This window comes from Pan troglodytes, chromosome 10 (assembly GCF_028858775.2).
Source record: "Pan troglodytes isolate AG18354 chromosome 10, NHGRI_mPanTro3-v2.0_pri, whole genome shotgun sequence".
Classification (NCBI taxonomy): Eukaryota; Metazoa; Chordata; class Mammalia; order Primates; family Hominidae; genus Pan; species Pan troglodytes.
In genome coordinates, this window is record NC_072408.2 from 87418693 (window position 1) to 87432311 (window position 13619).

At 36.0% G+C, this 13619-nt stretch overlaps 1 protein-coding gene across 3 annotated transcripts in view; it reads left to right on the top strand.

Annotated features, from left to right (window-relative positions):
• The window catches only part of PTPRQ (protein tyrosine phosphatase receptor type Q), a 242317-nt gene that overhangs the window by 184024 nt on the left and 44674 nt on the right, over positions 1–13619 (top strand). For all 3 annotated transcript variants that reach the window (XM_024347962.3, XM_024347960.3, XM_024347961.3), the window contains exons 33-35: positions 423–496; positions 10549–10648; positions 13302–13430. In XM_024347962.3, the coding sequence (XP_024203730.3) occupies positions 423–496; positions 10549–10648; positions 13302–13430 (303 nt within the window). The remainder of the gene's footprint in view (positions 1–422; positions 497–10548; positions 10649–13301; positions 13431–13619) is intronic.

The following is a 13619-nucleotide window of genomic DNA, read 5'->3' on the forward strand; positions in this document are numbered from 1 at the left end:
TATATCATCATTTTAATCTAATTCACTAGCATTTGCAAAAGTGATTGAGGTATAACAGTTATGCCTTTTATTTATAAATTATGTTAGTGTAACACCCTTCACAGATATCAAATCATTCCATCTAAACAAATTCATGAAGGAGGTGAGCTGCTTCAGTTGTTCAAACTGCTAACTGCTCACGAGTTTACCAAATTTTTAGCCCCTGCCTCATCAAATTCAATGGGTCAAAGTACGAGATAATTATTTGTCTCATATATATATAGCATATATTTCTCCTGATGATGATTCCATTCCAAATTTTCATCTTGTAAATTCATTTTCTTTTGAATTAAATAAATAGTTTTTATAATTACTTCTTGAGTTATTCATAGGAAAAATCACATGATATGCAAAGTGTTGATTTTTCTTTTTTTATTTTATAGATTTAAATTTAGAGCTACAAATATTATGGGACAATTTACTGACTCTGATTATTCTGACCCTGTTAAGACTTTAGGTAAGACATTTTTGTAATTCATTTATAATCTCAACATATTTATCAAAGTTGGAACATTTATTAGTAAATGTATTAATCCATGTCTAGATGTTTTAAAATACAAACTCATTTAAATGTTAATTAGCCTGTCTAATAATATTTGTGGGTTTTTAAAATTTTTTCTTTTAGGTTTAGGAGTACCTGTGAAGGTTTGTTACACAAACATCTGTCATCTCATCTTAACTATCCTTTAAGTTAGGTCAGTGCTTCTCAGAGGGATTTTATACCCCAGGGGATATTTGGCAAAGTCTGGAGCCATTTTTGGCTGCCATAACAGGATGGTAGTGGTGGTGGTGCATGCTACTGGCATCTAGTGGGCAAAGATTAGGAATGCTGCTAAATTTCCACAATGCACAAAACAGCCCATAATGTCAGTGGTCCTGAGGATGAGAAACTCTGACTTAAGCCCTAATGTTGACTCCATTTTACAGATAAGGAAACCAACACCCAGATTCTTTCAGTATTTAAGTGGCTAGGCCAGGATTCCAACATTACAGAACAGGATTTCATAACATTACATTACAAATACGGGATTTAGACCTGGGTTCAAATCTTGGCTCTGTCACTTGAGAAAATAATTTAATTTCTATAAATCTGAGTTTCCTTTGTTGGGAAAATATTGATAAGAGTATCATCCTTGAGGGGTTGTTGAAGTTTTGTGTAAAACAACATATATAAATATATTAATATTTTATAGTTAGTAAATTTTTAAAGTTTAATAGCTTTTTTGGATAGGTTACAATAAAATATTTTAGAAACATTTTTATTTAGGAGAAATTATTTCTCTAGAATTTCACTGAGAGGATCACAACATTCTACATTGTTTGCGCCAGGCCCTCAAAAGCCCCAGTTTATTCGTCTTAAAGAATTGCATGAACAGGGTATTTCTGGGGCACCACTTGAAAATGTAAGACTTCATGTGTTGCTCAGATCCTGGCGAGCTGTTGCTCAATGTATCTTGAACTGCTAATAGACTTCAGTGAGAGTTATGACTGGAGAAAGACGGATTGTCCCACCATTTTTAGCCAGAAATTCTCATTGGGTTATGGAAATATTAATTGTATAAAAAGCCAGCCTCCACAGCCTCTACATATAGTCAAGGAAACTTTGCATCTTGAAGAAATAAAGAGGGGGCATGTAGTTTGCTACATAGATGTTTGTAGAGAAATAACAAATTTCTTTGGCTAAAATGTTTGTTTAATTTTATACAAATCATTGGTTTGATTAATTTTACCCAATAATTTCATCATTTTAAAGCTAGCTGATTAGTTTTGTGGTTTTGAAATTGTATCAAGTGTTTCTTCATTTGATAGGTGAGTCTATCACACTCTGATGCCACCACAGTAAAATAAATGTCTTCTTGTCATCAGCATAATTTCCTATAGGTTACAGCATTCATAAGCCATTACTTCAGCTAAGTAGTGATCCTGGTGCATTTGCCAATGGAAGGTAAAAGACCTAGACAAGATAGATAACTCATGTGTCTTAGGAGATAATATTTTATAGGAGCAGTGCTGAAAGGAGCTAGCCTTGCTGTATTGTATGATGTTGTCTTTCATCAACTTACTGGTTTCATACAGATTATTCATGGGAAGGCAACACATTCCGTCAGTTATCTGAGAGGCAAAGTTGAGACATTCAGGGTAATGGAAATGAGAAAGAAAAGCTATAAAAGTGGGGGAGCGCCAAGCATCAGGAACCACAGTGCACAGGAGCATGATTCCTTAGATTCTGCTAAATGGCTTCTCTCTGCCCAATGATGGCCTCATCCAGCACTATAAGTAATCTCAAAGAGCTCCTCAGCAATGGTCTTCTCTTTCTTCTTTCCACTCACAGTCAAGGTGGTGGAATACAACCATTAATCCTGGAATGTAGCAGAAATACACAGTCAGGTTTTTGATTCCTTCTTTGGAAGTATAACCACTGCCACCCCAATCATCTAGGTATGAATCTTTGTGTGCTCTGGAAACAGAAGGAGTCTACAGTGAGTAAAAGATGTGTAATGAAGGACAGAGCACAGGATCCTGCCAAGACTAAGGAAGGAGGGACTGGTGAAATGTAGACTGGACACAATATATAGAAAGGCACTGGGCTGCTGAGGGATAGTGACAAGGAAGGGTCCTATGTGTCTATGATCAAATTACTCAGAGTTCAGTGTATTTTTTGTAGACCAGTGACATAATGACAGTCTTTTAGGTTGCTCCTTAGAGTGATCTTCCAGGGACTCTCTCCTGAGATACAGCAGCATTGTTAATTGGCCTTTGCCCTACAGTGCTTATTCTGGATTGACCACATGGAGTTTTGCTATTTAGATAGTCATTTATAGCGAGTAAGACAGTGACAAGTGGAAACAAAGGAACTTGCTTGGTTTGTAATCGTTAGTTGTAGTGAAATGAGAATGCACCCCTGGAGCAGAATTCCTCAATGACTAGCAAAGCAGCCCAGCCATTTCTCTGGTTAATGGATTTAACACCATCAATTACTGTTGTCATATTTGCTTTCTACCAGGCTATTGAGTGTCGTGGTTCTATGGAGATTAGAGTCACTTTCATAGGTCAAGCAACAAAGAACATCCCCTAGAAGTGGTCCTGGTCCATTTGACATTGATAGAATGCTGTAGATCAGGGGTGTCCAATCTATTGGCTTTTCTAGGCCACATTGGAATAAGAAGAATTGTCTTGGACTACATATAAAATACATCAACACTAACAATAGCCGATGAACCAAAAAAAATTGTAAAACCATATCCTAATGTTTTAAGAAAGTTTACAAATTTCTGTTGGCCCACGTCCAAAGTTGTCCTGGGCCACATGCAGCCCATGAGCTGCGAGTTGGACAAGCTCGCCACAGATTCAAAAGAGTTCTTAGTAAAAGAACATTGCCAGGGAAGAAACTCTAGAAGAACTCAAAAAGAAAACAAAGTTGATCAATTCTCCAATGGTCAGTGGCAAGAATGGTTTCATGGTTGTGAGAATGAAGGCAGGCAAATAATAAAGTGCATTCATATAATACCCCTGGTGTCATCAGAAGATGACAAAGGGTGATTGAGTCCTTTTTTTCTCTCAAATATGTCATGTGTTGGGATATATGAATCATTTGCAGCAGGCTAGGGACTCAAACATTCCTGGTAAGCTGCTGAAGACATATGTGTGCATGTAATCCCAGACTACAGAGAGAGAAGTCTAGGTCCCATCAAGGTCATCCACCCACCAGGGGATAAGCATTCATTCACTGGTATTTTGCACACCACAGGCAGTGAGCACTAAGCCGAGTTGCCTGTCTGTTGAAACTTTGGGATTTAAGAGCTTTTGCAAGACTCTGTTTCCACAGACCATTGTAGTGGTAATTATGCCTCTCAGAGACGTTATTATTTGGAGTTTAAAATTAGGGGCAAAAGAATCACCATAGACTGATAATCTTAAAAATGTTTAAGTTTAGTGAAAGGGACTAATGAAAGTACAAGTGAGAGATGGCCAGGTAGAACTTCACTGGATGGATAAGTATGAGTCTGTGGAAGAGCAGTTTGCATTTAGGGAAACCTTTCTGGCCTGTAGGGATAAACAGGGAAGATAATGTATGCATTATTTTAATCCTAAATAAATACTTGAAACTTATTTGATTTTGTTTTTACTCAAGATTGAGTATTGGCATTTTTATTATCAAAATTCACAAAAAACCCTCTTAAACTTTTTGAAAAAATCTTCCCTAGGCACATCAGTTTATGGAAAGTGCTTGTAGGCAATGTTTTGATTACAAGGTTTAATTATAGAGGAATCCTGTGATTTGAAAACCAGATACCCGTTTCTGTACCTTACAGGGCTCTCATTAAAGCTGAACATGATGAAATCTTAAACCCCATGGCAAAAGCACTCTGTGATTGTTTTCTTTTGTCATAACACTTCTCATTTAATTACTATGCTAACAATGAAAAGTTCCAATGTGCTCACTTAGATTCAGAAATAGGGAGTTGCTATGTATCTTTTGCATCCAAAGGATTACTTCCCTAAAGTCACCAGACGAACAGAGGAAGATTGTATTTTGTTAACGAGACAGTGGTAATGTGGTGGTGAACCTCACATACTCTGTAGTCAAGACAGACGTATTTCAGGCAGGCTTGGTATATATTGAATTTATGAGATTGTGGGTTAGTTACTTAAAAACTTATTTTTAAGTTCTGAAATCTTATTTCTAAAATGAGAATACTAATACCCATTTTAGAAGCTAACTAGGAGATTAAATCAGATGAATAAAATGGATGAATAAATATGAAATGTTTGTTAATAAAGATACCTGTCATTGTTTATGTACCAAGTCTTTAAGGGGTTTTACATATAAACTCATGCATCTTCACTGCAACTCTGTAACAACACCTCCTATTTACATAGCGCCAATTTCTAGGTAAGAAATTTGAAGCATTGTGTTTTTTAGTAACTTGACCAAGCTTTTTAACCATCCCAAAGGTGGTGGCAGAACCTGCTTTCAGACCCAGGCAGCGTGACCTCAGTCAGTGCTGTACTTGTAACCACTGCACACACTACCTGCAAATCACTAAGTCCCCAAGTAGCCCCCAGTTCATTACTATGGGTGATGTTTCTGCTCCCACATCCTATCTTTGCTGTACCATTTTCTCTTCTTGATAGTTTTAATTATTTCTAGCAGCTCTCTTTTCTCACACTATGTCTTGGCTTTTGAGGTTAGTGTTCACAGATAAGCATGTGTTGCTTTTGTGTTTAGAGATATGGTTTCTTTTTATTTTTTTAACACCGAATAATGTGACTTTTCTCACACCCTAGCAAACACTTTATTAGCTACCTTTAAATTTTTTCCTGTCTGTATGGATGAAAATGATGTTCATCCCTATGGAGTGTTTTAATCTATATGTTTAAAATTTTATTGAATATTGACAAATTATACACGTATATATTTATGGGGAACAGAGTGATGCCATGATATATGTATACCATGTGCAATTATTGAATCAAGTTAATTAACAAATCCATCACCTCAAGCACTTATCATTTATTCCTCCTATCTAACTCTATTTCTTGACTTATGGAATTGAGTAACTTTTAGTAAATTGTTTGCTCAGTGTTTGAATACCCTAGGTGACTAGCACTGGGCCAAAAGAGAAGATGAACTCCCTATACTTTAGTCCTGTTATAAGAACTCAATTTTTATTATAATAATAATAATAATAATAAAGAAGGAGGAAGAGGAGGAGGAGGAGGAGGAAGGAGAGGAGGAGAAGAAGGAGAAGGAGAAATAAGGAGGAAAAGACTTTCCATTTTATATGAATCTTTATCAGGAGCCAGGCATTGTACTATGAGCTTTATATCTAATTGAATTCAAGTTTCTCCTTAGAGAATAGGCTTAAAAACAGACTTAAAAAGTTGGATACATATGCTGAATTTAAATAATGATAACTTCAGTCAGAAGATAATACTTATGAAAAATTAGTGCTTTAGAATTATGATTTGCCAAATTATAGTAGTACAATTTATTATGTAAACAGAACAATTTAATGTGATTTGTCACAGGATTTTAAGTCTAGTCAGAAATGACTTGCACCTACTACAAAAAGAATCATGTTTATATTTTTAAGTAAAAGAATTCCATTTTCTATTAAAGGATTTGGAGAAGTGACATCATTCTCTACTGTTAATGCTCTGTGGGTCCATGCATAACAGTGAATCAGAAAGTGTACTTGATAATCAGGGAACATTTTGTCCTCTCTTAGTGACACTTTTGTAATTCATGTGCCCAAAGGATTACATATTGTTTATTAATATATTATCTGTCATTTCCTCATTTGGCCAGTGCTTTGAAATGGTAATCTAATCTAAAAAAAATTTTTTGTGTGGTCTATGAGAACATTTTTTTCCCACTGAGTTCTAAGGCCCAGTGATTCATTATTACCTAATAAAGAGGATTCTTTATTCATCTTCATGCCTCCTTTCCCAAGCATATCCAATTAGAGTAACCATGTGAAAATTCATAAATCAAACCGTTCATATTTTAATGTATAAAAAAGTGTACCTAAAATACTTTAGGTGATACATGCTGCTTTCTCATTTTTTAAATTTAGCAGGAGATTCTAGCAGACCATGAAGTGCTGATAACTGTTTTAAATTCAGTATTTATTCAAATCCACCATGCAGGATAGCCACAGGAACTCTTTTATATTGGTAACATTTCATAAGTACCAATACAGGACAAAAAGATGAAGCATTAATACTTGCCTATTTTACACATTGGTAACCTATTTTGTCACGACTGTAATACTTTGTGCAGTAAAATTATAAATTATGTAACTTAAAATTGATTACAATTATAATTAGTAGTTGTGTTTAATAATTTTTATATTCTTATTTGGTTCAATGCCTGATCTTCAAACACGAACATTTTTAATCTTTTTCAAAATCAATATATTTGTTCATTAGTAAATTTAGCAAATATTTATTTAATATTTACTCTGTGCCCAGTACATCTCTCAGACCATGGAATAGTTTTGTATAAAACAAAAACCCCTGTACTCAAGGGGGCTTACATTCTGGAGGAAAGGACAGAGAATAAATAGTAAGAATAATAAATAAGTGATTTATATGTTAAAAGAAGATAAAGTTATGGAGAAAAACAGTAGAACAGAGGGAAGGAGGAGTGGGAGGAGGAGGCAGAAAATGCAGGGAGTTGGGTCTTTCAATTTTAAATAGTGTGCTGTGTTAGTCTGCTCAGGCTGCCATCACAAAATATCATAGATGGGGTGTGTTAAACAATAGAAGTTTATTTCCTCACAGTCCAGAAGGCTAGAAATCTAGGATCAAGTTTCCTGCCCATTTGGTATCAGGTGAGGGCTCTCTTTCTGGCTTACAGATGGTTGCCTTCTTGCAGTGTTCTTACATGGCCTTTCCTTGGTGCATGGATGGAGATAGAGAGAATATGGTGGGGGGAGGAGGAGGAGAAAGGAGTGAGTGGCACACACACACACACACACACACAGAGAGAGAGAGAAAGAGAGAGAGAGAGATGGAGAACAAGCTCTCTGTGTCTCTTCTTATAAGTCACTAATCCTATCAGATCGGGGCCTCACCCTATGGCCTCATTTAACTGTAATTACTTTCTTACTCCAAATACAGCCACACTGGGGATTAGGGCTTCAACATATTAATTTGGGGGAAACACATGTATTCAGCCCATAATAGATGATCATTGAGAAGGTATTTCAGCAAACCTTTAAAGGAAGTGAAGTGGCTACCCAGAAAGATATACAAGGCATACACACCTTTGCAGGCAGAGGAAGAAGCTGCTGCAAAAGCCCTGTGTCAACAATGGCCTTGTGTTATTCATCAATAAGGAGGCTAATCTGGCTCCCTAGGAGTGAGCAAGCAAGGTGGGGACTGGAAGGGAAATCAGAGGGGTAACAGGGGACCAGACAGTTAATGAGGGACCAGATCACACATGCCACTGGAAGGATATGGGCTTTTCTCAGTGGAAGATGAGGAGGATTTTAAGCAGAGAAATAATGTTTTAAAACGATTGTCCTTGCTTGTATGTTGAAAATAGGTGGAACAAGGACAAAGGTGGATACAGGCAGACTTGCTAAGTTTTTAATTCATGCAAGACAGGATGGTGGCCTAGATCAGATTATCAGCAGCAAAGGTGGAGCAAAGTGAATGGAACATACATAAAACTAGAAAAAATAGTGTCATGAACCCCCAAATAACTACTAACTCAATTTAATAATAATTAACATTTGGCCACATTTGTTTTATTTAGACATTGTTCACTTATTTCTGAAGTAAAGTAAGTCACAGAACGCATATTCCACTCCTAAATACTTTAGTATGTTTCTCCAATAAGTACATTTTTATTATATTGCTGTGATTAAACTTAACAATAAATTATTGATATTATTTAAGCTACTTGTATATACGTTTTCAAATCAGTCTTTGATTTTTTTCTTTAAAGTTAATTTATTTGAATCAGGATCCAAATAGGAATTTACACATTATCTTTGATTGTTCTGTTTCTTCTATTATTTTTTTAAAGAGCCTTCTTTTCTCCTTTCCTTCCCCCCTGTGTCATAGACTCGCTGAAGCAATCAGATAGGTTGTCACGTAGGAAGTCCCATATTTTGGATCTGTCTGGTTGTTTTCTCTTGATGTCCTTTAATTTTTTTTCTTTCCACCACTTTCCTATAAATTAGAAATAAGATCTAAAGCTTTGAGTATTCACAGTCAACATTTTTGTCAGAAGTACTTTATAGGTCTTGCTCACTAGATCAAAATACCTTCCATCAGGAAGTGTAGAATACCTGATTGTTACACGTGATGCTAAAATTGATCAGTAGCCTTGGTGGCAGCAACAGCATGATCCTTCACTGGAAAGTTGGTTTTGACCACTTATAACAAGCATATAATCTATACAGCGATATTTTGTCATCCTGTAAATGTCCAATTCCCCATTAACTTTCCTCCTAATCATTTTAGAATACATTTATGTTTGTTACCTGAATCAACTATTTCGTTAGAAATACTGATTATTAATTTTTTTTTTTTTGAGCTGGTGTTTTGCTCTTGTTACCCAGGCTGGAGTGCAGTGGCACGATGTCGGCTCACTGCAACCTCCACCTTCCGATTTCAAGCTATTCTCCTGCCTCAGCCTACCGAGTAGCTGGGATTACAGGCGCCTGCCATCACGCCCAGCTAATTTTTGTATTTTTAGTAGAGACGGGGTTTCACCATGTTGGCCAGGTTGTCTCGAACTCCTAACCTTGGGATCTGCCTGCCTCGGCTTCCCAAAGTGCTGGGATTATAGGCATGAGCCACCGTGCCCAGCCCTGTTTATTAATTTCTAATTTTGTCACTCCTTTAACATTATGCAGCAAAATTATCTTCTAATAATGAGCTTTATCTCCTTAACTAGGGCTATTTTTAAAAAGTCATAAAATATGGTTCAGATAAGAAACCCAGAAAAGTATACATTTCAATTATAAATTAATTAAGAATATTTAGGCCAAGGAGATGGTCTAGTTATAGCCAGAGTTTACAAATTAGTACTTTTTTTAAACTATTGGGTACTGGGCTTGATACCTGGGTGATGAAATCATCTGTGCAAAAAGCTCCTGTGACACAAGTTTATCTTATATAACAAACATTCACATGTGGCCTCCGAATTGAAGATAAAAGTTTTAAAAAAAATCAGTATTTTTGTTATTTGTATTTCTTTTATTAAATAATCTTATTTTTTATTTCTGATCAATTTCCATTTTTATTAAATATAAGGCTTGAATTCTTCCCTCTTTGGCCAGTAGGAGCCCCTTCAGGAGGATCATTTGTTCCTTTTATACCAGTAGCCTTTTGTTAGCTTCCTAGATCTCTAGCACCGTTATATGTCTTGAATTTGTTTAGTTCCTTCCTCCCACTTTGCAATTACCATCTTTCCAAAGTTACATAGTTTCTTTGGTGAAAATTACAAATATGTTGAAGATAGAGCCTACAGGATTTCCTCACATGTTTTGGATGTATTCTATGAAAGAGAGTCAAAGATGACTCCAGGGTTTTGGCCTTAGCAACTACAGTAATGGAGTGTCCATCAACTGAGAGGTGGGAGGATACAGTTGAAAGGAGGGAAGTGTACATGTTCAGTTTTGGACATAGCGATTTAACATTTTAAGTATACTTCAAAATAAAGACGTCTGGTAGGCAGTTAGATATATAAGTCTGAAGTCTGGTGGATAAAAACTAAGTAGTCATCATCATATAGATGAAATTAAAACTGTGAGGCTAGATGGGCTCACACTGGGAGTGAGTTTAGATAGAAAAAGCAAGAAGACCCGGGACTGAGCCCCAAAGTTAAAAAATCTAGGAGAAGAGGAACAAACAAGCTGCTACATTTTACTAGTATTCTTCGGCAAAGAATATTTTCTTATGCCAAGATAATATTTTTTGGTAGTTTGTGATTCAAAATAAGATTCCATAATAATATTTAATGATCCTGTTATCCCTCTTCTCCAGGGGAAGGACTTTCAGAAAGAACCGTAGAGATCATTCTTTCCGTCACTTTGTGTATCCTTTCAATAATTCTCCTTGGAACAGCTATTTTTGCATTTGCAAGGTAAGATTTATTTGCGCTTACATTCCAGGACGCTTTATGGGCATTATATCAGTCATAGTCCAAGCAGGAGACAGAAGCCACAACAGTTACTTGAATGGGAAACATTTTTATTTTTAATAGACAGATAAAAATGTATTTATCATGTACAATATGATACTTTAAAGTGTATATGCATTGTGTATTGACTAAATCTAGCCATAAAAGGAAAGATATCCTGCCATTTGAACAGAAAACATTTAATGTAAAGAATTGTTAACTAGCAGAAATGGCTAACTACTAAAGAGAGTAAAAGAGAAATCTAAGAGTCCAGAAGTAGCAAGCAAAACAAAGCAGCTACTCTCTTTAACTTGAAGGAGAGAGGACAGTAAACAACTAAGAACTGAAAGAAGTTGTCTCCCAAGACTTACATGGAATCGCTACTTCGAGCACATGCAACCTATCACCTAACAGTGAGCAAAGAAATATGACAGAGGGAAGGGGTTGGAGCTGTTCCGTAGAAGCTACCCATCATTATTAGATGGTAGGCAGGCTGAAATTGGTAATAGAAGCATTCCATTCTTGCTGAATGGTGTAGGTGAGCTGGTACTACTTGAAACTGTTCACGAATGGCATGGGCAGAACGTTCACTTCAGAGGCAACAAGAGCTCATCCAAGTGAGCTGCTGGGCTCTCACAATGAATAACAATAATGCAGGATTGGATCCCACAAGGGCAGTGTTTTCCTCTTCCTACTGCCTCTCAGGGTCACTCTAGTGCCCTCTATTGACAAAGCCTCACTTTCGGCCGGCTGGCAAAGGAGAAATGCAGGTTCCAGCTCCAATATCAAAGAGCACAGCAAAAAAAAGGAGGTTTGGAGATGAGAGACAACAAGGTGAAAACACAAAAGCAGAAGCTTTCAGGCCACCTACATCTTTTAAAGTAATTTGTAACTCTTATAGGTTTAATTTAAAATATCTCAATCAGGTCTAGATATTAAAGTTTATACAGAAAGAGATCTTTTTTATAGTTAGAACAACACTTGTAAAATATCCAGCTTCCTTATATGGTAGACCCCCTTCTCATGCTTACTTTCTGAACATGTCTGTGCTGAATTTTCCAAGTGTATCTTTCCATTCTTAGCATCAGCATCCTACTTCCCTTATTATTTACAGGGCCTCGTTGGAAATTTTACTTCTGACCTCAAAATCTAGCTTCTTAAGGCAGATTGCCGAGTTAAAGGGACCTTACATTTGTCAAGTAAACTTTCTACCAATTTCCTAAATAGTTCAATAGACTATTTTTATTTCAACTGAAGAATGTAGTTCTGTATTCTAAATGCCATGCTTTGTGGTTCATCTTGACTCTCTTAAAGCATAATTTTAATAGATAATTTGAAAGGCTCTTGAAAAAGATATTTTCTCTATACAACATAACTGTTTGCAGATTTAGCCAGAAGACAGTGAGAGAGTTATCATTCGAGGCACTTTGAATGCTATAATGTGTAAAATATGGGCCTTTCCCTAAGGAGTATGGACTGGCCACATTTATGTAATTTCCCTGCTCTAAAATCTTTTCTGACTTCTCATTTCTCTACAAGATGAACTCCTTGTGTGAGTAGGAAATGGTCCTCCTTATTCCCCACAACTTGCCTACTCACTAGCTAAAGAGATCTATTCTCACCTGAACATTCCTTGGGCTTTTATACATTCTGCTTTTGTTCAGTCAACCTGAAATGTGCTTCCTCCTCCTTCTCATCCTGGGACATCCAAGTCAAATTCTACTTCTTTACCTCCTCTAAATAATAATAACTATTTATGTAACTACTCAGGCATTGTCTTATGTGTTGTAATTTGAATCTTTTTTTCTCTTTTCATGTTTTTTCTGCATTGAAATCTTGCCTCTCAACTAAATTGTAATGTCTTTGAGGGTAGGGAACATGTTTTATACTTTCTATATCATCCTTGATATCCAACTCTTAATAAATACTAAATATTTGAAATGTGAAAGGTAGAATAGCTAAACATTACTTTGTAATATACCATACTGTGTCATGGAGAAATAAGCATTTAAAGGGTTTAAGATGAAAAGAATCTGATTTGATTCTCAGATTCATGTGGCTTTTATTTTTGAACCTAAGTTTTCTGATTGTAAAGATAATATCTACTCACAATATTTTTATAAAAATTCAATAAGATAATTTGAAAATAATTTTTAAGTATTTTCATGCATGTAAAAATATTTCATATATGTGAACACAATGGGGCATTATCTGTTAGCAATACTATTGATAGCATTGAACTATTTTCACTTTGGCATAGTTCCTTTATATGACAAATCAATGACATAGCTAGAGAGAAGAGAAACAAGATCACAACGTAAGTCTTCTTGGCTCTATATTTAAATGTACCAATGGCTCAGGCCTTCGTCAACTAATTCTTCTTAAATTTAGAACTTCATCCCAATAACTTATTAGAAAAAAAAGAAAGTAGAATAGGTTCTATGGAATTAAAACAAGAAAAAGAAGTCGAGTAGCTATAAATTTGCAACATATTCAGAGAGGTGATTTTAACAAGGAAATTATTTGACTAAATGTCTTTACTTAAAAAGAAAACTAAACCTAATTTTATATACTTTGTATGAAACTCCCTTCTTGGACTTTACTCCGCTTGTTTTAGAATTCGACAGAAGCAGAAAGAAGGTGGTACATACTCTCCTCAGGATGCAGAAATTATTGACACTAAATTGAAGCTGGATCAGCTCATCACAGTGGCAGACCTGGAACTGAAGGACGAGAGATTAACGCGGTGAGCACACTCCTCTGGGTGAACTGTGGTCCAGAGGGCCTGGAGCCATGACCCTATTCTGACCTATGCTTGTTGGAAGTGTTTGTGGGGCTCTAATTTACACAGGTCACAGAGATCTTCTTTCAAAGAGTGACCTCCGTCTTCTACACACTTCTCACTGCTGTTCAGAGAATCACTTAATCTTCCTAA